At 43.0% G+C, this 23,746-nt stretch overlaps 2 protein-coding genes across 2 annotated transcripts in view; both read right to left on the bottom strand.

Annotated features, from left to right (window-relative positions):
- Window positions 1–13,957: 13,957 nt before the first annotated feature.
- Window positions 13,958–15,824, bottom strand: LOC144930374 (uncharacterized). Its single transcript, XM_078851932.1, has 2 exons — window positions 15,126–15,824; window positions 13,958–14,405 (listed from the first exon to the last, which is right to left on the bottom strand). Exons 1-2 carry the CDS (start codon window positions 15,640–15,642, stop codon window positions 14,344–14,346), a joined length of 579 nt encoding a protein of 192 aa, XP_078708058.1. The 5' UTR covers window positions 15,643–15,824; the 3' UTR covers window positions 13,958–14,343.
- Window positions 15,825–18,233: 2,409 nt separating this feature from the next.
- LOC140908665 (elongin-A) overlaps window positions 18,234–23,746 on the bottom strand; it is a 34,427-nt gene continuing 28,914 nt past the window's right edge. Inside the window, exons 8-11 of the mRNA XM_073336267.2 lie at window positions 23,280–23,460; window positions 22,608–22,731; window positions 18,555–18,688; window positions 18,234–18,424 (exon numbers count right to left, since the gene is read on the bottom strand). Of these exons, the coding sequence (XP_073192368.2) occupies window positions 18,363–18,424; window positions 18,555–18,688; window positions 22,608–22,731; window positions 23,280–23,460 (501 nt within the window). The 3' untranslated portion in view covers window positions 18,234–18,362. The remainder of the gene's footprint in view (window positions 18,425–18,554; window positions 18,689–22,607; window positions 22,732–23,279; window positions 23,461–23,746) is intronic.

The raw sequence follows: 23,746 nt of genomic DNA, 5'->3' as shown, positions 1-23,746 counted from the left end.
GCTGGGCTGGCAAGTAGAAAACCATCTACCTCCTTGTAATGATTTGATCTAGAGTCATTGACAGACAATGACAAAGGACCTTGATTGTCATCTTGGTTGCTTTTCCAACAAGGGGTTTCTCCAGTGCTTAGGGTGACCATATGTCCCGTTTTGGCTGGCACAGTCCCTTTTTTAAGCCCTGTTCCGGCCATCCCAACTTTTTTGGCAAAACAAAGTTCACCACATGAACAACTGCTTAATTGTTGCACTAAACCTGGCCTTCTTGTCCCTGAACCCCCCATCCCAGATGGTGACCACCACCGGAACTCCAGGAATAGAATCCTTCAAAATTCCAGACTCCTTCCACTCATGGGCACACCAACACTCCCTAAAATACAAGCCAAAACCTATCCCACTTGTTGTGTCCAAATAGACCTGCAGGTTGGGCTAAAGCATGTAAGCATCCCTCCATACAGACACCCATTTATAATGAGTGAGGAAATGGTGCCAGATTGCCTGGTCTTCCTTCATCTCTGCAGTGACCCTTACAGTTGGTGTCCCCCACTAGTAGCAGTAGTGAACTGCACACAGAAGGTGTGCAAAATTCAAATGGCTCAACAGGGATTGGCAATCCCTCAAACCAACCTTTTTTTGGCCCTGGTGACACTAACAACCATGAGCTTGTCCAGAGGAAAGTGTTATGCCCCTGTACCATGTCAATCCAAATGCCCAGGAATGTCAATGTGGTAGCAGGGCCCCAGTTTTTTCATTAATTGGGGGAACACCCAATTCGCCCGTCAGCTCTTGAAAAACTCAAAGCAGCCCCTCACGCTCACCTGACCTGGCCTTCCCTGCAAACAGAAAATCATCCAGTTACAGTTACCTGTTGCCATCCTGCACACAGGTGCTTTTATTTTTCTCAGTCAGTGCTCCATCCCTGCTCCACCCCAAACTCCGCCCCCACTCTGCCACTTCCGAGGCCCAGCCCTTGCTCCACCTCTTCCTACCCCTGCTCTGCCCCCTCCCCAAGGCTCCACCCTCGCTCTGCCTCTTTCCGTCCCTACTCCCCCGAGGCTCCCTGCCCGCCCACCAATTGCTGCTCTCCTCCCTCCTGCGGCCAAACCGTGAATCAATGGCTCTGCCAAACACTTATGGCTGGTGGGTACTGAGCATCCCATATTTTTTTCTATGGGTGCTTGAGCCCCAGAGCACCCACAGAGCTGGCACCTATGATCCTGCACACCTCTTAAACCCCCCCCCCCCCCCCCCCCCCGCCCAGCACTGTACTGAATTTTAAAAGGGACACACACAAAATAGCACAGCCCATGGACATTGCTTTGTCCACCTAAAACTGACCATTGGAGGAAAAATCCAAGAAGGCCAAGTCCACTGGGTGGACCAAGAGGAGGTGGAAGGCCAAATTTATGTTGCTCTCTGAAAGCCAGGCAGCAGGACCGTATCAGTGTACCTTGCCACGTCAAATGACACATAGTGCACAGAGCACAGTTTGGGGTCGATCACATTGTTCACTGATTCTCCTTTTGGGTATGAGAGATGGTGAATAAGGCAATACTCACCAGGTGCTTTCTTAGCTAATAAAGCCCCAGCGGGAGATACAGAGATTAGGCAACAGCATTTGCCAGAAAGGACCCACAACCCCTCTCCCTTTTTATTCTCATGTACTTATCTTTGTTAGCAAGCACTGAAGCTGCAACTGTCATTTTCAGCCTAAGCAAGGCCAAAATTCTTGCGATCCACGATTCTATACCAGAGGCAACTGGTTTAAATTAACAAAGTACCTATGGTTGGTTTGTTGAAAGTACTTATTCAAATTGCAGGCAGCACTTTGTTGAGCCTGTGACTGGATTGCCCCCAGAGTGCCACCTAGAATTGGGTTACCACTGAGCCCACTGACCCACCAGCCTGGGCTCCCTCTCACACTGTATTGCTGTGACAAGCCGCAGAGCCCTCCAGCCTGCACTTTCACCAGCATTCATACAGGTAGGGACACACCCAGCTGCAGTTACACGCAGGCTTATTGACCAGCCCCTCCACAGGAAGGCTACAGTTAAGGCAACTCTCAGCTCTCCAGACATGCACCCCCTCTGGAGTATAAACCCAAAATTATACTGTCTTGTGCTGCACAGGGAACTGTACAGCATAAGCTCATAAAGTTCACCCCCTCCCTCAGTGTGGAAAGGAATATGCAACAACCTTTGCCCCTGAGCTATGATTCCCATACACATCACCCCATACACGTCACTACAACTCACTGGTTTAGATAAAGCAAAAACAAGTTTATTAACTACAAATGATAGATTGTAAGTGATTACAAGTGATAGCAAACAGACAAAAGCAGATTACCTAGCAAATAAACAAAAAATGCAAACTAAGCTTAATATACTAAATAGATTGGATATGAATTAGCAGATTCTCACCCTAAGAGATACAAGCAGGCTGCAGATTCTTAAGGGGCAAGCTTCACTTGCTTTACAGCTTGAAATCCCTTTAGCCTGGGTCCAGCACTTCCCACAGTTCAGTCTTTGTTCCTCAGGTGTTTCCAGGAGTCTTCTTGTGTGGGGAGTGAACATCAGCTGATGTCAGTCCCTGACTTATATAACTTTTGCATATGGCGGGAACCCTTTATTCCCAAAGCTTTGTTCCCAGACCAGTCTGTGGAAAAATACTGACATTCCAAGATGGAGTCCAGAGGCATGTGGTCTCATCACATGTCCTTGTAGAGTCATCGCAGCCATTACTTGGGGCATTGCTACACTTGCAGATGTAGCGCACTAAGTTAAATCAGCCCTCGGAGACTGCAGCAGGGAAAGCGCTGCAGTGTGTTCACACTGTCAGCTGCAAGCACACTGGCATGGTCACATTTGCGGCACTTGCATTGGGAGCGGTGCATTATGGTCAGCTATCCCACAGAGCACCTCTTCCCAATCTGGGGCTGTGGCTTGTGGGAAGGAGGCAGGGGGGTGCGGGGCATTCTGGGTCCTGTCCCAACGCCCCGTGATGCATCGCTTTGCATCCCAGCAATCCCTGTGCTTCTGTCCACATTTGGTGCCATCTTTCAATGGTTTTTGTACTGTGCGCTCTGTCTTCCCTTTCGGTCTGTGGGAATGGATCCCGAACTGCTGAGAATATGCTGATGGGTCTTGCCAGCACATCACAAATTGCAGTCAAGTTACTCCTTAAACTACAGACTGACAGAGAGGAGTCTGACGATGATGTCAACTTGCATAACGCATACGACACAAGATTGCTTGTGGCATTCACGGAGATGCTCACCACAGAGGAATGCTGCTTTTGGGCTCAGGAAACAAGCACTGAGTGGTGGGATCACGTCGTCGTGAAAGTCTGGGATGACGAGCAGTGGCTGCAGAACTTTTGGATGAGAAAAGCCTCTTTCATGGGACTGTGTGATGAGCTCAAGCCCCACCCTGCAGCACAAGGACATGAGATGGAGAGCTGTCCTACCAGTGGAGAAGCAGGTGGCTATTGCAATCTGGAAGGTGGCAACTCCAGACAGCTACCGATCAATTGCTAACCAGTTTGGAGTGGGAAAGTCAACCGTTGGAATTGTGTTGATGCAAGTTTGCAGGGCCATTAATCGCATCCTGCTTAGAAGAACCGTGACTCTGGGTAACATGCATGACATTGTGGCTGACTTTGCACAAATGGGTTTCTCTAACTGTGGAGGGACGATAGATGGCACTCATACTCCAATTCTGACACCACCCCACTTAGCTTCTGAGTGCATAAATTGGAAGGGATATTTCTCTATGGTTCTCCAGGCGCTTATGGATCATCATGGCTGTTTCACTGACATTCATGCAGGCTGGTCCGGAAAGGTGCATGATGAATGCATCTTTCGGAACACTGGCCTGTTCAGGAAACTGCAAGCCAGGACTTTCTTCCCAGACCAGATCACCGTAGGGGAAGTTGAAATGCCCATTGTGATCCTTGGAGACCCCGCTTACCCTTTAATGCCGTGGCTCATGAAACCCTACACAGGAAGCCTTGACAGCAGCAAGGAGCGGTTCAACAACAGGCTGCATCAGTGCAGAATGACACTGGAGTGTGCTTTTGGCTGCTGGCGCTGTCTGTATGGAAAGTTGGACCTGGCCAATCACAACATCCGCATGCTGTACCCTCCATAACATTTGTGAAGGGAAAGGTGAAAGATCACTCAGGCGTGGAACTCAGAGGTTCAACACCTGGAGGCTGAATTTGAACAGCCAGAGAGCAGGGGTATTAGAGGGTCCCAGCGCGGGGCTGCAAGGATTAGGGATGCCTTGAGGGAGCAATTTGAGGCTGAAAGCCATCAGTAATGTTTGGTGCCCTGCACGGGAGTGAAGTGCAGTGGTTCCAATGTTAGTAGGAATCTGTGTTTGCTACGTATGATGCACTGACCTTCAGTGCCTGTTGCTTTCCTGGGCTATGGTATCTTTTACTTAATTCAATATTAAAGAATGTTTTCAAAGCCAAAAAATTCATTTATTGAAAAGAAATACAACTGCTTGGGAAACAGAAAGGTCATGACACATCTGTGCTGTTTGGGATGACGGAAGAGGGTGGGGTGGGGAATGGGACAATCACAGATTTGCGTGTGCCCTGTTATCATACTCAGCCTTCCTGCCTAGAGTGCCCTGCAATCAGTGCTACACTTCAGGCTGGCTAAAATGCATGGTAATGAGGGTTGAGTGCAGAGGGTAAGGGTCGTAGTTTGCAAGGCTAGGTGGTGAAGCTACAGGTGTTGGAGGCAGCTGGTGGCTATAAGAACCCAGATGTTGTAGAAAGTGGGTTGGCGGTGACATGGGGGCACAAGGGAAAGAGTTTTGGGACAAGGGCTGCAGGGGAGGGGGGCCGGGAACAGATGTGCTCCATCTGCATTGCTATGAGCGCCTGTATCAAGTATGCTTGGCACTCCATGATGCTTAGCAGCTGCTCCGTGCTTTGGTGCCGGCAATCCACATTCTGCTGGCGGACCCTTCTTTCACTCTCCTGCCACTTTTTGATTTTCATTAAGGGACTGCTGCATTACTTCATGCGGCATGTCCTCTTTGCTTCTACATGGCCGCTTCCTGGTTCTTTGGAGTCTTACAGACAGTGATAAAAAGGGATGCCTGGGATCTCCAGGTTGCATCTGTAAAGCCAAAATGCAACACTTAACAGAGGCAGTATCGTTCACACCAGACAGAGCAATGATTTGGCCTTACTTAAAGACAAGCCCAGTGTACGCAATAGCAGAAATTGCCTGTCCCAAAGTGAGCACATATAACCCACAGGAGCCCCAAAATGGTGAGTAAGCACAGGGGCAAGGGAGACTGATTGTTTCACAGCCATACTATCCTCTGGGGTTCTGTGCCTTGGGGAGAGCCAACAGCTGCAGGGGGCTCCATACTGAACACTGTCCCCACATTTTCCACAGGATGAGTTTGCAGTATGCATTCCACAGCTCCTTCACTAACCCTGCACTGCAGTGCCTCCCGGTCATGGCCCCTTTCTATCATGCCCCTTGATATCTGCCTAAAGGTATCGTAATTCCTACAGCTGGAGGGCAGCTGGGACTGAACAGCTTCCTGCCGCCAAACACTAATGAGGTCCAGCACCTCGCCCTTGCTCCATATTGGGGATTGCCTGGCGCGTAGAGCCATGGTCACCTGGAAAGATTCGCTGAGAGCCCTCCACGCCTTGCTGAGCAAACAGGAAGGGGATTTTCAAAATTCCCAGAGAATTTAAAGGGCGGGTCTGACAGTTGGTCACCTAAGGGCAGCGCAGTAGAGTTCAAAGTGATGACCAGAGTGGCTAGAACAGGCATTGTGGGACATTTCTGGAGGCCGATCAGAGTGCACTAACAGACCAGGGTGTCCACACTGGCACCGGGGTGCTCTAGCTAGGCGCAGCAAGTGTTATGCTTCTCATGGAGGTGGATTACGAGGAGCGCGCCAGCCCTGGAGTCCAAGCACTCTATGTGCCTTGCCAATGTGGACGCATCATGAGTTAGAGTGCATTAAAGCAGCCCCGGGCCCCCTAACTCCCAAGTGTAGTCAAGCCCTTGGAGACCATCTGTAGCGTTTTCAGGAAGGCTTCCCAGATAGGCTTCTCCTAAGGCCTATTGCTTTTTCTTAATAGCCCATTGCCCTGAATAGGCCCTTCCCCACCCACGATCTAGACTGAAAGCATCTTGTCTAGTAGGCATTACCCAGGTGTAACTACATTTGAAATACAGATCCATGGTCAATATTCATAACTTCAGATACAAAAATGATACAAATAAGATAATCATATTCAGCAAATCATAACTTTTCCAATGACATCTCACATGACTTCTCTTGCATGAAATACGTTATAAATGTCAGAAATCATAATATCACTATGAAGAATATGGGGTGCAGTGTCACATATCCCAAAACACATTTGTTTCTTAATGTGGTATGTACAGCCTTCAAAATCTCTTTAAAACCAAAACAATTAACCAAGCAGCCCAGTTTAGGAAAAAAGGAGTCTGAAAAGCATAAAGATGATGGGGTTCTGAGTAGCAGCCGTGTTAGTCTGCATCTGCAAAAAAGAACAGGAGTACTTGTGGCACCTTAGAGACTAACAAATTTATTTGAGCATAAGCTTTTGTGAGCTTCAGCTCACTTCCTGAGGAAACTACAGTCCATCAGTGATCTTCCTGAAAACACCATCCTAGCCCCTATGGATGTAGAAGCCCTCTACACCAAACATTCCACACAAAGATGGACTACAAGCCGTCAGGAACAGTATCCCCGATAATGTCATGGCAAACCTGGTGGCTGAACTTCGTGAAAAGAGGTACTTGTGGCACCTTAGAGCCTAACATTTATTTGAGCATAAGCTTTCGTGAGCTACAGCTCACTTCAAATTCCACTGAAGTGAGCTGTAGCTCATGAAAGCTTATGCTCAAATAAATTTGTTAGTCTCTAAGGTGCCACAAGTACTCCTTTTCTTTTTTATAAAGATGATGATGATTTGAAGTGCTTTTAGTCCAGTAACTACTGGAGCATTGGTATTAAACACTTCAATAGGCCCGAATAGATTTATAGGATTGTCAGCTAACTCACTGAGGAAAATTTGGTGAGATTCGTTTTTTATAAATATTTTTTTAGCAGGAGGCACATTTCTGCAAGACTAAACTCTTTGCTAGAGTGTTAGGGAAGCAGCACATCAGTTTATACTGGAAATGCTATCTTCTTTGGAATGGAAAGACTAGAGAGGTGGGTTTTTTTTTTGGTTTTGTTCCAAGTGAAAGCTTTGATTCTATGAGAAAAGAGCCAGTGCAAAACTGGCAAACAAAAGAATTACAGCGATGAGCTGGAAATTAAAAACTAGGTCCATTTATGGGCCACTACCTTTCCATATAGGTACTTAAACAATCGGTGTAACAAATGTTTAGAATAAGGCACAAACATTTCATCACTAAAGGCCTAGCAAGGGAGCACCATACCCTAAAACAAAAGCTCTAAAATGAACAAAGCCAAACCAACCAAATAAGTATGTGCTTTTCTTTGTCTTTGATCACACCTGGCTTAATTTACATTAGAGACACAGTCCTTTGTCTGGAACAGGTGTGGCTTAGGTACTGCTTGCCCGATACAGTTAAAGAACATATTTCCAGAACATATGTATAAGTCCTTTGTGGGTTTATCATGCATGCATCACACAAGAATATTAATGTTCAGTACATTATTAGTTTTTTGGTGATATATTACATGTCACCTGTTGGGTATATATCATGTCCACAGTATGCCAATTAGCACTGATGTGCTCTTAGAGGCACACTCTTATATAGCATTTTGCATCAGTATTTCAAAGTGTTTCATGGTCTTTAATGTGTTTCTCCTCACCTGTGAGGTAGGGAACTATTGTTATCCCCATTTTACAGAGGGGGAAATGGAGGCACAATTAAGGCTAAATGACTCGCTCAAGGTCACACAGGAAGTGTGTGGCACAGCATGGAATTGAACCCAGGTCTACTAAGCCCTAGGTTCCCACTAGAAATGGCATCTAGTTTCCATAGGAGACTGGAGATTCAAGTAACAAGGATGAGAATTTTTTTTCAAACTGTTGCTGTTCTCTCGCTCATCTTTCTCCTCATCTGCAAGAGCCTTTATTGTTGGTTCTCATAAGTGCTGTTGCCATACTGCATTCTAGAACTGCGTATATATCAGGCATGTAAACAATATCCAACAACATGTTCATGTTAAAGAACACAATTTTACAGTGCCCTTACTTAGCTCCCCTTAGGGGGTTGGGTAAAATCACTCAACAATGTGCAACTGATGAAAAATCAATTGGAGCACATTTGATTTGACAGTTTGGGATGTGGGTGCATGGGGCCAGAAGTCATGGGGAGCTGAGGGTACCCAGCACTTTGCAATCCTTCCACAGTCTTTCCATAACACTGAACACTTTCTTACTGAATGTGTCTCAGTCTGAGTCTGTACCGTGTGTTTATATCATGCATTATGCACTGCATTGTTTGTATTGCTTGTGAAAGTAGTGGGCATCACATTCAGTCACAGTCAGAGCACCAGCAAAACTCCCATTGACTTCAGTGGGGCTAGGATTTCACTTCAAGCTCTGGTTTGCAGTTTACGAAGTTAGCCCCTCTAAGCAGAAAGATCTACTGTATTTTAAAAATTTAACAGTGATTTTAGAGCTACAGTCGTTTGTGGTCCAAACATTAAAATATCATACCCAACACAATGCATTTGGAGTTACAACATTACAACCCTTCCTTCTTACCACCTATTTACTTAACTTTCAAGGCCAGATCTTGAGGTGCAGCTAAATTGCAGAGAGCAGGATAGGAGTACGTATGCTAAAGTTGTATAAAGCTCACCTTTGTACTGCCACGATCCTGCTAGCATTCCCTGTAGGCTGATTCTCCGGTACCATATTAGAGCAATCTAACCTTTGCTGTGCTGCAAAGGCCACAGGGCAATGATAAAGCCGTTGAGGACTGACAATGCAGAGGAATGTCATGGCCATGACCCCTCTCTTGTCCACCCTTTGCCCTTCCTACACTGGCAACAAGATGGGTGATTAGCATAAGAGTCCTGACATTGATCCTCTGGTGGCATAGAGTCATTCTGAGACTGGGCAGATCTTAACTCTTAAAATAGCATTATGAACAGATTATGCTGGCAGTGTGGCACTGGAGGAGCTAAATTGGTTGAATTGACTATAAATACAGCCGCGAAATTTGTACCCATTCCTGAGGAGATTGCCTCAGATGATATGCCAGCCAGGTAATTCTCCCCACTACCATTTTCACATGTCCAACAGAACAGAAAGTTGGAGCATTTGCCTACCCCGCCATGGAAACAGCAAGACAATTGTCATTAGTTCCTGCTAGTAGGAGATTTAATTGCATATGCAATATTCACTGTTAAATGGCCACTTTCAGCTCTGAGATACAAGGGGAGGGGGGCGGTGGAAGAGATCCTCCTACTGTTCACTAAGAAAAAAAATGTTATATCATTAAACATAAGCAAAAACTCAGAGCAAACAGTAGCAAATGCTTATTTCTGAATAGTCTGGAATTTACGTAGGCATCATTGCCACCACTGTATAGCAGGTGACCAAGCAATTCTCCTGTAGGTCATTTAAATGTGCTCTGGAAGGTTCACAATAAAAATCTGTACAGCATGCAGATCTGCATCTTCCTGAGATATGGAACAGCCCCATGTCTCCTTTAACATTAAATACTACAATCTCATTAATTTCTCAGTGCCTGACTAAGCTAGGTATCTGGCTCAAAGCCAGCTAGCTGCAATAAGATCAAAGTAATGTTTGCCAGTTGAGGGAAGTGTTAGAAAGTGTACACTGCCTCACTCCAGTCTATGTAGTGAGATTTGCCTAATTTTCACCTAGGTGGTTTGCAAGAGTCTTATTTAGATCCATTTTTTTTTTAAACTTACCCCCAATTTGCAGACAGATTTGGTGGCCTGTAATGCCTTTTTTCACCTTCATTGGCTGGCCATGGGTTTATGAGGAAAGGTCATAAGAACCCAATTGCAGTTATTCATACTTTTATCCAGCCTAGACTCCTGCCAGGTGCTCTGTTTAAGAATACCAATGAGATCACTCAGAAGCTATCATCTAGATGACCTGCCTTCTGGATGTTTCTCTTATCACAAGAGTTTAGATTTGGTGGGAGCTGTCAGATCTTGAAATTGAACTTTCCAGGACGAGCAATATAGTGGGGGTTTTTGTTTGTTTGAAGAGAGCCCTCATTGGTGAAACTCTGTGCCTAGCGATAGCCTGCAGAAGGCATGGGTTGGCACCTTTCCGAGTCCAATCTAAGGTGTGTTTATTCAGTTCAGTGACTGGAGACCAGCTTACAGCAGGGACAGAGGATTTTGGGTAACCTATTCGAGATAGCGTTGGTTTTGGTATTTGTATCATACTGAGTGAAATTCACACACATGCACACAGTCAGCACGAGTCCCACTGAAGATTAGAAACCAGAGTTTAAGTGAGATTCAAGTTGTGCAGGGGCCTTGCAGTGGTCCTCTGCACATGGGTGAATTTCATCCTGTGAAATATTTTACATTTGATTGAGGTTTCGGAAGAATTTTAGTTTGCTACTTTATAATTTTTAGTATGATGGCAGTTTGTAAAAATTATTCTTTATCACTCAGCTCTATTAGATAATTACAGCTGTGCAAAGTTTTGGCACCTACCTTCTCTTTTCTCCAGATACTCATCTGTAGTGTTCCACGCAAAGTGAGTAAACTTTTTCCACAGATTAGAGTAGATCCTCTTCCCCCTTTTTCTTGAAATCCAAGCTTACTATAAGCGTTTCCCTGATTTTCAGTGTGATCTACCTGTGGGCTATGTAATACATTTTCTTTGATAAATGTTGATAGTTTTGACACACTGCCCTTTTGCTTGGTTGCAGCTGGGTTGGTTTTGCCTACTGCATCATCAAGGCCATCCATTTATCAATATTTTAACAAAAATAGTATTAAAATAGTTTTATTCCAGAGTAGCCAGCTTGGATTTTGCCATTTGCCCAGTTATGAAATTTATTACATAAAGAATGCAGAACAAATCAGAGATGATTGTTCCAGAGTTGTTCAGGATGGGATTTCTTCCACTTTCCTGAGAAGCATATGGCATTGGCCACTGTCAGACAGTATCCTGTTTAAATAATTTAAACAGGTCTAACTATCCTAGCTCGCAATTACCAAAAACTGAGTGGCTGGATGGATACTACGACAAGCTGTTGTTGACTTTCCATTACATGGAGACTTTTTTCATTTGTCAGGAATACCAGCACTGCTACTATCCATCCCAAAAATGGTATACGTGGCACACTGTTCAGAAAAAAAGATTTTGAAGAGCTAATCCAACCATTTGTAAAGTATTTTTTCCAAGTGAGATCTTACATGCCCTCCTCAGTCTAGCCCACTGCTATTTTCAAGAGGTAACATCTTTCCCCAGATTTATTCTCCAATCAAAGTACAAAGGACTTCATGGGTATCTCCTATTAACACTCAAAGCAAACATTACCATCTCAATGTTCTGGTGGCATCAGGCTTCCCTAACCTTCTGAAGCATTTATATTACCACATGTCTTAAAAAAAAAAATCTCCTAGTTGTTCTGGCAGCTGTATAACACAGTATTTTATATTGAAAGCAGGTGGGAAGATGAAAATTAAGACAGGCTGGTGTTGCTCCCTCTGAATAGAAGCAGGGAGTTCTGCAGTTTGCAAACAAACAAACAAATGCACTGTGACATTTTTGAAAGCTTCCTCATGCTCTTTCAATTTTTTGCGCTTACTTTTTCCATAAATGGAAAGTGGCAGTCCATTGTTAGAACTCACAAGTGACTGGTTAACACATCCTGAATGAAGGCTGGTGTACTTTGCCCATGGTCCAGCCCCATTGTAAATCACTGGATTGTATAGAAAAAACTGATGTGACTATTAGCATGATGTGATTTTAGATTCCTTAGATATAAAATAATGATCCCTGAAAGCCTTTTAAAAATTCTCCCCTCTAGCAAATCTTCCTCTAATTTAAGGGGTGCAAGCAAATGACATGGTAACAGCTCAACATGGTGCCTGATTAAAGATATGAGTTCAGACATTAATCTCTGATCCTGTGTACTGCTACAGGCATGGAAAAGAACAAGAAAAGCCAAATGTGACTGGCCCATGAAGTGTCAGAGCGGAGAAGCAGCTGCTGTGCCGATTTGCTACTGAAGTGCACTTTTCCACAACAGAAATAGCACAGAAGACAAAATTAGTTGTTTTGGAAACCTGAAAAGAAACATCAGATTCCCTGTTAAATAAATATATTCCGGTAATTCCATTAGTTTCTAAACAGGGACTTTCCAACCAGGAAAGGGATTTGGATGTACATCTTAGGGCTGGTCTACACTGAAAAGTTATATCAGCATAGTGATGTTTCTCAGGGGTTAGAAAAATCAACCTCCCTGCAACACGTAGTTAAGGCAATCTAATCCCCATTGTACATGGAGCTAGGTCAACAGAAGAATGCTTTCATCAACCTAGCTACGGCCTCTCAGGGAGGTAGATTACTTACAGCAATGGGAGAGCCTCTCCTATTCGCATAAGTAGTCTTTACATTGAAGTGCTATAGTGGCACAGCTGTATCCCCTTTAGCATTCACGGAGCAGCTGCATAAGGTGGACTGTTGCTTTTGGGCTTGCAAAAACAAACACTGAGTGGTGGGATCTCATCGTTATGCAGGTCTGGGATGATGAGCAGTGGCTACAGAACTTTCAGATATGGAAAGCCACCTTCCTGGAACTGCACGTGGAGCCTGCCTCAGCCCTGTGGCTCAAGGACACCCAAATGAAAACAACCCTCTCAGTGTAGAAGCACATGGTGATTTCAGTGTGGAAGCTGGCAACTCCAGACTGCTACTGCTCAGTCACGAATCAGGTTGGAGTGGGGAAGTCTACCATTGAATCAGCATTAACACAAAAGTGTGCAGGGCCATTAATTACATATTGCTACAAAGGACCATTACTCTTGGCAACGTGCATAAAACAGTGCATGGCTTTGCAATGGGATTCCCAAACTGTAGCGAGGCACTAGATGACACACAATTCTGGACCCAGACCATCTTGCAACAGAATATGTCAATAGAAAGGGGTACTTCTCTATGGTATTGTAGGTGCTTGTTCATCAAGGAGGGCATTTCACTGACATCAGTGCAGGGTTGTCTGAGAAGGTGCATGACGCCTGCATCTTCAGGAACACTAGTCTGTACGGAAAGCTGCAAGCAGGGACTCTCTTTCCAGACCAAAAGATTCCAGTGGGAGATGTTGAAATACCCATAGTGATCCTGAGAAACTCAGTGTACCTCTTACTTCCCATGAAGCCTTACATGGGAAAACCTGGAGAAGAGCAAGGAGCATTTCAATGATAAGCTGAGTAGGTGCAGAATGACCATGGAATGTGCCTTTGCCAGATTACAAGCATGCTGGTTCTGCCTTTATGGTAGGTTATATCTAAGTGCGGGAAACATTCCAATGGTCAGCTACCTGCTGCATGCTCCATAATCTTTGTGAGGCTAAGGGTGAAAAGTTAGCCCAGGAAGTGGAGTGCGGAGGCAGATTACCTGGCTGCTGATTTTGAGCAACCTGATGCCAGGCCCATTAGAGGGGCACAATTCGAACCAGGGAGGCTTTGAGGGAACATTTTGAGAGAGAGAGAGAGAGAGAGAGAGAGAGAGAGAACACGAACACACACCAGTAATGTGTGCTTGTATACAGAAATCTGCCACGCTTCATTAATTGGAGTTTTGTTTGTTTGACTAACAGTTGTGATGATTCCTGAGCAGGAATTGCAGTAGGCAAATGATTAAACTGCATGTATGTGTTTTACTATGTGTAGGACATAAATAGAGTGTTTATCTTTCAGAGAGTTTGCTTTTATTAAACAGCAATGAACACACACTAAAGACTTGGTGGGAAGGGAGGCAGCAGTGCAGAGCATTGAAGGCTCTCATAGCTGTGCATAAATCCAACTTTCATTTTGGAAGGGGTCTGAAGGGGTGGAGTGAGCGGGATAGCAAGATGTTCCAGAAAGTTGACAGGAATATGTGGGAGGAGTTTGGGGAGGACATTGGAAAACAGTTCTGTATCTGTGTGGGTGGGGATGAGCATGCATCTGTTCTGACTGTAGCTTGATTAAGGACTTAAGCATCCATGACTTATCTGCTCCTGGGCCTTTTGAATGAGCTCCTGACTCGGTCCCGCCTTCCATTTCTCTCCACTCCCTGCATTCTTTGTTCTTCCTCAGAGGATTGCAGCACCTCTTGGAACATGTCCTCCTTGCTACACTTTGGTCACTTCCTTATCGGGCAGAAGCACTCTTCCCATGTGTAGGGGGTTCCCCTGAAGGCCACATCTGCAGAATACACAGAAGCATGATTGTTAGTACACGCACAGCATTGAATCATTACAGTAAAATACTCCTCTTACAACACACCAGTCACTTTCCAACTGACTCTTGCCAATCACACATCTCAGTGAACACCCTAAGCATGGTGAGTTTTGCCCAGGTGGGTGGAGGGTGTTCAAGCTGGGGAAAAAAAAGTGTTGCTGATGTTTCAAGGCGATCGGTGCAAGCTACTAGGGACAATATAGTAAATTCTGCCACCAGTTTCCACAGGTGGGGGAGTGGGGGTGTCCCTGAAGCAGATCTCATTCCTGAGAGTTCATAACAATGCAAGAGTGCATCTACTGCACACATGTGGCTTCAGACCTGGTCCTATGCTGTTTGTCAGGGACCAAAGCAGTGCACAGAACAAGTGATTGCCCAGTAGCATGGGAAAGTTTCCTAAAATGGGGGAAGGAACAAAGCAACTGTGTCAAGGAACCTTCAGCTCAGGATTGGCAAGTACCTCCAGGAAAGTTTCCAGAAAGCTCAAAGAGAATTCCCATTAAATCTTGGCGTGCAACACAATGTTCTGCCGGACTGCTTAGCTGCAATGGGGAATTTGGAGCACACTCAAACACAGCTAGTATTGCACATTTCTATCCCTTCACCCACTTGTTCAGTATACAAAGCAAACTTAAAGTTGAATGTCATTTAACAGAGCAGCAGTAACTCAAAAAGATCACTTACCAGGAATCTCCTCTCCTTGCTCGCCAGACAGGGACTGCTGGGACTGGCTAGACACCTCTGGAGTGAGGGAAAGTTCCTGACTTGTCACACCACCAGATAACCCTGCCATGGGCTCCACACAGTCCAACTCTACCTCCTCATCCACGACTTTGTCCTGGGTGTTAGGTCCACAGTCCGTTGCCTCCAGCCCCACCAAAGCATCCATGGGGCTCTTGGCAGTGGAGATGGGGTTGCTGCCAAAGATGGCATCCAGCTCCTTATAGAAGCGACAGCTCTTGGGAGCAGCACTGGAGTGACAGTTTACCCCCCTTGCCTTCTGGTATGCCTGCCTCAGCCCCTTTATCTTTGCTTGGCACTGCAGTGTCCCATTCGTAGCCCTTATCACATGAGCCACGAGAAGTCTGCATACAGGTATCAAAGTTCCTAGGTGGAGTGAAGCTGGGTCGGGACAGCCTCCTCCCCCCATATACTCAGCAGATCCAACAGCTTCGCAGAAGTGGAAAAGCATTTGCCGCATGGAGCCACCAGTCACCTGGGAAGATGATATATGAGCTCTCCATACCGAGCAAACAAGAAGTGGAATTTCAAAAATTCCAGGGCCTTTAAAGGGGGGAGAGGCAAATGCTTGTTTACCTGGCAGCAGAGTTCAACTGCTGACCAGAGTGGTCAGCATGGGGATTGTGGGACACCTCCTGGAAGCCATTTATAGTGACAAAACCAATGTGGTGTCTACACTGACACTTCATCGATATAACTTTGCCGCAAAAAAGCTCTATGCCTCTTTTCAAGGGGGGGGGGAGAATAGAGAATTATTTTGTTATCCAAAACAGGAGAGTTTTGCCACTAAAAGCAGCACTGTAGTGTGTACACCTCCAATGTTTTGTCAGGAAAAGCAGCCTTTTGTTAACAAAACTCTGTAGCGTAGACAAGGCTTAAGTCTACTGCTGCCACAGGCTGGGAGATAAGGCACATAGAGGTCACATTTTCCGAAGCACCTACGTGAGTTAGGAGCACAAGTCTCATGGACTTCAAACTGCAAAACCGTAAGGGAGGTTTGGTCAAATCTCAGTTTACCTGGTCAAAGAATTTCAACTTTTCTTTACTTGGTCGTTCAACATATTGGAAGGTGGTGTTGGTTGCAACTATATTATAGGCCTATTTGCTTATCAATTTTGTGCTTGAATTTATGTTGTCTCACAGTAAGGATGTTAATGAGGTCATGGACTTATCATACATGAGCATTAAGTGTGAAGCTTCTTAAGGTTAAAAAAAAAAATCTTAAATTTACCAACGATTAGGACAGTAAAGAAAGAAGTCCAAAACATTCACTTTAGCAGAGTGCAAAATCGGATAAGTGAAGAACTAGCAACATATAAATAAAAATCTAATTGAAAAAAATCTACATAAAGAAATTTAAAAAAACAATTTAAATCATGATTGACCCTGATTTAAATGTTATTTACTATTGGAATTCTGTTGTCATGATTATCTGGATGTTTTAGAATTTTACCAGCATAGTTTCTGCTAACAAAAAAACAAGGCAAAAAAACACGCCTCATTAATTATGTCCGACCATGTCAAAGTGTCAATAAAGGAGAATTGGTTCATTTAATTCACTCAGTTTCAGAAAGCTTTTGAGTGATTAGCCTCCAGGGAGGAAATATGGAAATTGAGTGGCTATAAATTGACATGTAGAGTTCTGTAATGGATTAGAAACTGGTTTAGAAATAGATTATGTCTGCACTATGAGCTAGGGGTATGATTTCCTCTGCTCACATGCACATACCCACACTAAGGCCTGGTCTACACTAGGGGGGGTGTAGTGAATTACGTAGCTGAAGTCGACATACTTAGACCTACTCACCGCGGTGTCTTCACTGCGGTGAGTTGACTGCTGCCGCTCCACTGTCAACGGGAGAGCGCTCAGGAGTCGATTTATCGACTCTCGCTGGATCGATCACTGCCCACTGAGTAGTATAGACGTACCCTAGCTCTCACGGACAGCACTGGCTTAGCCATGCTGAATATAAACCCACCTGAAACTGGTGGGTACGTACTTGGCACAAATAAGCTCTGCCTCTGCTGCTGGCACCCATGCTATCATTGCTGCACTTCTATTGATACTTGCACTAGCTTTGCTCCTCCAACTTCAAACCATAGACCCCAGCAGAAACCAACACATCTTTCAACTAGATGTTTTTCTTGGGTTTAAAGTAGCAAGTCTCATGACAGCTCCAACTCCAGACACTTCACTCCCCATGCTGAGGCTGTTGGGGTTGCCAGAATTCCTGCCAGCTCCCCAAGCACCATCCCTAACAAATGGTACAAGCTCAGGGAATATAGTGTCTTCTAGTTCTCTGCTCTTGCTGTAGGTCCTTTGTGTGTTTAAAAGGCAGTATTACAATGGAACTAATTCCTATTATTTTTCATGACACACAGGTCCAGATGAAAACTAAAGCGGTTATCCCAAAACTGGAAAGTTGCAATTTTACACAGAAAAAGCAGACACATTTCACACAAAAAAAATTAGAAAATCCCTTTTTTCCCCAAGAATACTTTTGATAGAAAGTGTTCTACCAGCCATAGCTGGGACACTCTTCATCTGTCCATGCAACATCAAAATGCAAGTTATTTTTAATAGTACTTTTTGGGGCAAGGAGCAGCACTAATCATTTCCTCTGAGTTACCCATTTACTATCTCTATATTTCATGCAAGTCTAACCTTGCACATTTTCCAGAGATGTTTAGAAGCTACCAAAAGATTTTACTGTGCAGCATTCAAGACTATAATGGAATTTGGTCTACTTAAGTTTTTATTTTAAACAAATAGAAAAAGGGGATAAATATTTTAAGTTCTGCATCAGTCACTGACGAAAAATAATGAAGTTCATATACAAGTCTTCATAATCTACAAAGGTCATTTATGAAATCGGCACGAACTTCCTTGGCTACAGATTGTTGATACTATTAGACTCCTGTGAAGTTGCCTTATTTCCATTCACTTTTGCTAATTGGTTCAAAGGAATGAGCAGGGGGTTGGGGATAGGGGAATAAAGGATTTAGATTTTATTCTAAAATCACAAACCACTGTGTGCATTCTGCCACTTTATTTCATTGAAGAGACTATTTTAACTGAATGCAGGTTATATTCACAATTCACTAATTTATATTACATAGACATAGCGTAGAATATGCAAGTGTTAACATAAGTTTAAATCAGATATGCAAGATCCTGTTTTATCGTGGTCCAACTCTATTCTTGAATGCTTTCAAAGATTTTCTCATCATTGGTGCAATTTCTTCAAAGAAAAACATTTTAGTTAGGATTATAGTTGTATAATACTCAACAAACTCAAAGTGACTTTAAAAGTAATACAATTAACGATATTATCAGCCAAATAGTAAAGGAATTATTCTGCAACTACTTACTTTTGACAGTTTTTTTTATATCCTGACTTACTCCACTTGAGTAAGTGCTGGAGCTTCCATTTGTTACATTGCTAGTGGTTGCGTTTTGGCTTGGTGAGGTGTTATTTCGGTCTCTGCTTTCTGGATTCTTTGTTCTATTAAAAATAACCAAAATGGGGAGGGGGAGGGGGAGAGAAGAGAAGAAGAGTTCAGCTTAAAAACCTCACGGGATTTAAGTCATTAATACTAACCTGTTTAAACAACACAAACACAAACACCTTAAGATTATGAAACAGAATTTTCAGAAAAAAGAGTCAGATCATATTGTTTGCAATAATCTGACCTACCTTGTCTTCAAGGGATTATAAGAACCATATTTTAACAGGAATGTGTTTCATCAGTACTTCATTCTTTCACCCACATTTATTTTCCACTCAGAGTTAATGGTAAATACAGGTAAAACCAATCACACTTCAATGACCACAGTTTATGTCAGACTGTGCAAAGATATTTAGCAACAGAATCACTTATGGCTGGTCATTAAGTCCTTTAGAACTAGTGCTTCAATTTATCATTCTTACAGTTTTTTTAATTTGGTTTTTTGCAGGTACTTAGTTAAAAGCAACTGTACACAAGTAACCCTATGCACTAGAAAGGTCAGTCCACAATGCTAAATGAAAGCTTTCCCTTTAGTGCCACTTTCTTACCAGCACCAACTTTAATCAGTTTCAAATGTTAGACAACCTACAGAACAGATGCTTATTTTTTAGGCTGAAACCAATATGTTACTAGAAAGGATATAAAAATAGAAAACTCAATAATAATGAGGGATTTCAACTTTCCCCATATTCACTGGGTACACGTCACAAGCAAATAAAAGTTTGACACCATAAATGACTGCTTCTTGGAGCAATTAGTTAGTCCTGGAACACACAAGAGGAGAGGCAATTCTTGATTTAGTCCTAAGTGCAGCACAGGATCTAGTCCAAAAAGTGAATATAGCTAAACCGCTTCGTAATAGCAACCACAATATAATTAAATTTAACATCAGGGCGGAGCGGAGTGTGTGTGTGGGGGGGAGATGGAACACCTAATAAGCTCACTGCAATAGCATTCAACTTCAGAAAGGGGAACTACACAAAAATGAGGAAACTAGTTAAATGGACATTAAAAACGTACAGGCACCATTGTGAAATGCCTGCAAGCCACAGAGAAACTTAAAAAAAAAGCCATAATAGAGGCTCAAAATTAAACGTACATCCCAAATTATAAAACAGAGGACCAAAAATGTATTTCCATCATTAAAGTCAAAGAAGTGGTTATAGGCAAAAAGGCATCCTTTAAAAATTGGAATTTAAATCCTACTGAGGAAAAGAGCAAGGAGTATAAACTCTGGAAAATCAAAGTATAATTACACAGGACCAAAAAAAGCATTTGCAGAACAACTAGCCAAAGACCCAAAAATTAACTGAAATTTGTTTAAGTACATCAGAAGCAGGAAGCCTGCCAAACAATCAATGGGGCAACTGGATAATCAAGATTTTGAAGGAACACTCAAGGAAGATAAGGCAACTGCAGGTAAGCTAAATGAATTCTTTGGATTAGTCTTCACTACAGAGGATGTGAGGGGGATTACCACACCTGACCATTCTTTTTAGGTGACAAATCTGAGGAACTGTCCCAGATTGAGGTATCAATAGAGGTGGTTTTGGAACAAACTGATACATGTAACTGTAATAAGTCACTAGGACCAGATGGTATTCACCCAAGAGTTCTGAAGGAATTAAATTGTGAAATTGCAGAACTACTAACTGGTATCTAACCTATCACGTTAATCAGCTTCTGTACCAGATGACTGGAGGACAGCTAACATGACGCCAATTTTTAAAAACAGTTCCAGAGGTAGTCCTTGCAATTACAGGCCAGTAAGCCTGACTTCAGTACTCGGCAAATTGATTGAAACTATAGGAAAGAACAGAATTATCACACAGATTAATATAGGATATGTTGGGGAAGAGTCAATTATGGCTTTTGTAAAGGGAAAACATGCCTCATTAATCCATTAGAATTCTCTGAGTGGGGAGTCAAACATGGGGATTAGGTTGGCCTAGTGGATCTAGTGTACTTGTTCTTTCAGACAAGGTCCCTCCCCAAAAGCTTTTAAGCAAACTAAGCAGTCATGGGATAAGAAGGAAGGGCCTCTAATGAATCAGTAACTGGTTAAAAGAGAAAACAAAGGGTAGGAATAAATGGTCAGTTTTCAGAATGGAGAGAGGTAAATAGTGATGTCCCCCAGGAGTCTCTATTGGGACCAGTACTGTTGAACATGTTGATAAGTGATCTGGAGAAAGGGGTAAACAGTGAGGTGGCAAAATTTGCCGATACAAGAACTATTCAAGATAGTTCAGTCCAAAGCAGAGTGTGAAGAGCTATAAAGGGATCTCACAAAACTGGGTGACTGGGCAACAAAATTGAATTTCATCTGCCATGTTGATAAATGCAAAGTAATGCACATTGGAAAATATAATCCCCACTATACATATAAAATGATGGGGTCTAAATTAGCTGTTAACACTTAAAGATCTTGGAGTCATTGCAGATAGTTCTCTGAAAATATCTGCTCAATGTGCAGCAGGAGTCAATAAAAGTTAACAATATTTGAAACCATTAGAAAAATGATGGACAGAAAAATATATTGCCTCTATATAAATCAATGGTACGTCACTTTGAATACTGCCTGCAGTTTTGGTCACCCCATCAAAAAAAGAGATATTAAAAATGAAAAAATTACAGAGAAGGGCAACAAAAATCATCAGGGGTATGAAACAGCTTCTATCAGAGGAGAGATTAAAAGGACTGGGATTTTTCAGTTTGGAAAAGAGATGATTAAGAGGGGATATGTTAGAGGTCTATTAAATCGTGACTGGTGTAGAGAAAGTAAGTGTTATTTACTCCTTCACATAACACAACCACCATGGGTCACCCAATGAAATTAATAGGCAGCAAGTTTAAAAACCAAACAAAGAAGTACTTCCTCACACTAGGCACAGTCAACCTGTGGAATTTGTTGCTAAGGGATGTTGTGAAAGCCAACACTATAACAAGGTTCAGAAAAGAATTAGACAAATTCCTGGAGAATAGGTCCATCTATGTCTATTAGCTAAGATGGTCAGAGATGCAAACTCATGCTCTGAGTGTCCCTGATTGCTAGAAGCTAGGAATAGGATCATTTGATTGCCCGTTCTGTTCATTCCCTCTGAAGTACCTGGCATTGGCCACTGTTGGAGGACAGGATACTGGGCAAGATGGATGATTGGTCTGTTCCAGTATGGCCGTTCTTATGTTTCTATTGACAAAAACCCTGGTTTCTTATAAATATAATGCAATAATACATAAAGAACATTTAATTGGGGAAAATTGAGCTATTGTCATATTGACATCCATCTGACAACAGTATTAGTCATTCATCCAGGTCAGAAACCGAAATATAAGGCCCATGGAGCAAAACGTAGAGTTGCAGAAAATCATCTTTGAAGGATCCTATGTTTCCACTCCTTCAGTGATGAAAACAGTCCACCCCTACTGATTGGTAGTTCCAGACATTCCCTTAGCTACCAAAACAGCAACCTGTAGTCAAGGGCATCAGCATCTGCTGTGGTCCAGCATAAAACAGAGCTGCCAGCTGAGTTAGATTTATAACAGGAGATCACTTATGATTATTATGTAGGGTCATAACATAAAAGGAAGTTTGGACTCTATACAGAATATCAGGTAACACCAATGTGATCTGCAAAGAACAGACCCACTCTCCAGCTAGAGGAAGGGTGACCTCAGCACTGGAGTTTGAGGGAAAGGGATGAAGTTGGGGCACACTGCAGACACAATTCCTAAAATATAAGTTTATATTTCCTGTAGTTGAAATACTAAACAAAAAAAAACCACACCCCCCCAAGCAATAGTTACAGTTTAGTTGCATTCTTTCATACAAAGGTTTTGCTGGTAACATTCATTTACTGACATGACCAGCATGAAGTCATCCAATATCAAATCACGGTGCAGCAACAGCGTACTTACTTGCCCTTTTCAACAGGATGCAGCTGAATAATAGGTCCAGCTGTCCCATAGATCTCTTGCTGCCGCCGAACATTTCTGGGTGGTTTTGCCACACTGTGTATGTAAGCCAGTTTAACCTGTCGCCCTAACATAGAAACAAGGGGAAGGGTGTTTTTAAAGTTAAGTATCAAACTTGACTCTTTCCAAGACAAGAAAAAAACATTAAGATAACGATTGTGTGGCAATGTGATTTCCAACATTTAATGAAAAATGTTAAATATAAGAAAACAGTGAAAGGTTTACAAAACTTTACATCAAGGTACCCACTGAACAAGGACAAAGTAATATTACAGAACGTGCACACCTTTCTTCACAGAGACAGTGTCTGGGATGGCTCTAGTGATGGCCCATACAATACAGGAAACAGACAGCCTTGGCTCCCAAGCTCTAAACCATCGAGATCAGACATGGTCTAAAGCATGAATCAGTTACATGAATGAATCTTGTGTGTAATCTTTAAAAGCATTTGAACGCAAAGGAATAGCAATCACCTCTCCCGGAGATGAGCTTTTATTAACATTCAGTGCAATTAAAATAAAAGTCACTAAATCCCACACATTGCATTTCTGAAAATTAGAAAATTGGGAAGGGGGGGTGGTATTCAAGGAAAAGTTACCTGTAGACTTTACTTACCTTTAGGTTTCTCAGACTGAGCTGAAATAATGTTTTTCGTGAGGGTCTTTAGTTTTTCTTCTCTCTGACTGAAGAGCCGCACGTACATTTCACGCCATGACTCATATTCCAGGAGATGCTCGTTTTTAAAATCCTTTTGGCAGTGTTTCTTCCACAAATGATCAGACTCTTCTATAAATGTCTTGGTTTGAAGCAAAAAGGTATTTAACAACACTTAAAGACTTATGGTAAAATTTTCAAGAGCACCTATGGGACTTAGGCACCTAACTCCTATAGATGTTTAATGATAGTTTAGGATCCTAAGTCACCTAGGCACTTTTGAAAATGTTATCCTCCGTTTCAAGACTGAGGAGCAAGCCAAAGGAACTCTAGTAAACATCTCTTCCCACCATGTGCCATAACATTCAGAAGCCTAACAAGCCACATTCAGCAACATCTAATGTATCCATTGGTCAAAGATTAGATTA

The sequence above is a fragment of the Lepidochelys kempii genome, chromosome 3, assembly GCF_965140285.1.
Source record: "Lepidochelys kempii isolate rLepKem1 chromosome 3, rLepKem1.hap1, whole genome shotgun sequence".
NCBI lineage: Eukaryota > Metazoa > Chordata > Testudines > Cheloniidae > Lepidochelys > Lepidochelys kempii.
The sequence above is the reverse complement of the archived record's forward strand: the minus strand, read 5'-3'. Positions and strand labels throughout refer to the sequence as shown.

Bases quoted from the DNA above. Each gene is read 5' to 3' on its own strand.
- LOC144930374 (XM_078851932.1), bottom strand. From the start codon at position 15,642: ATGCGGCAAATGCTTTTCCACTTCTGCGAAGCTGTTGGATCTGCTGAG. The intron at 14,406-15,125 runs GTAAGTGATCTT...TGTATTCTGCAG, and splicing joins GCAAGGAGAGGAGATTCCTG to ATGTGGCCTTCAGGGGAACC.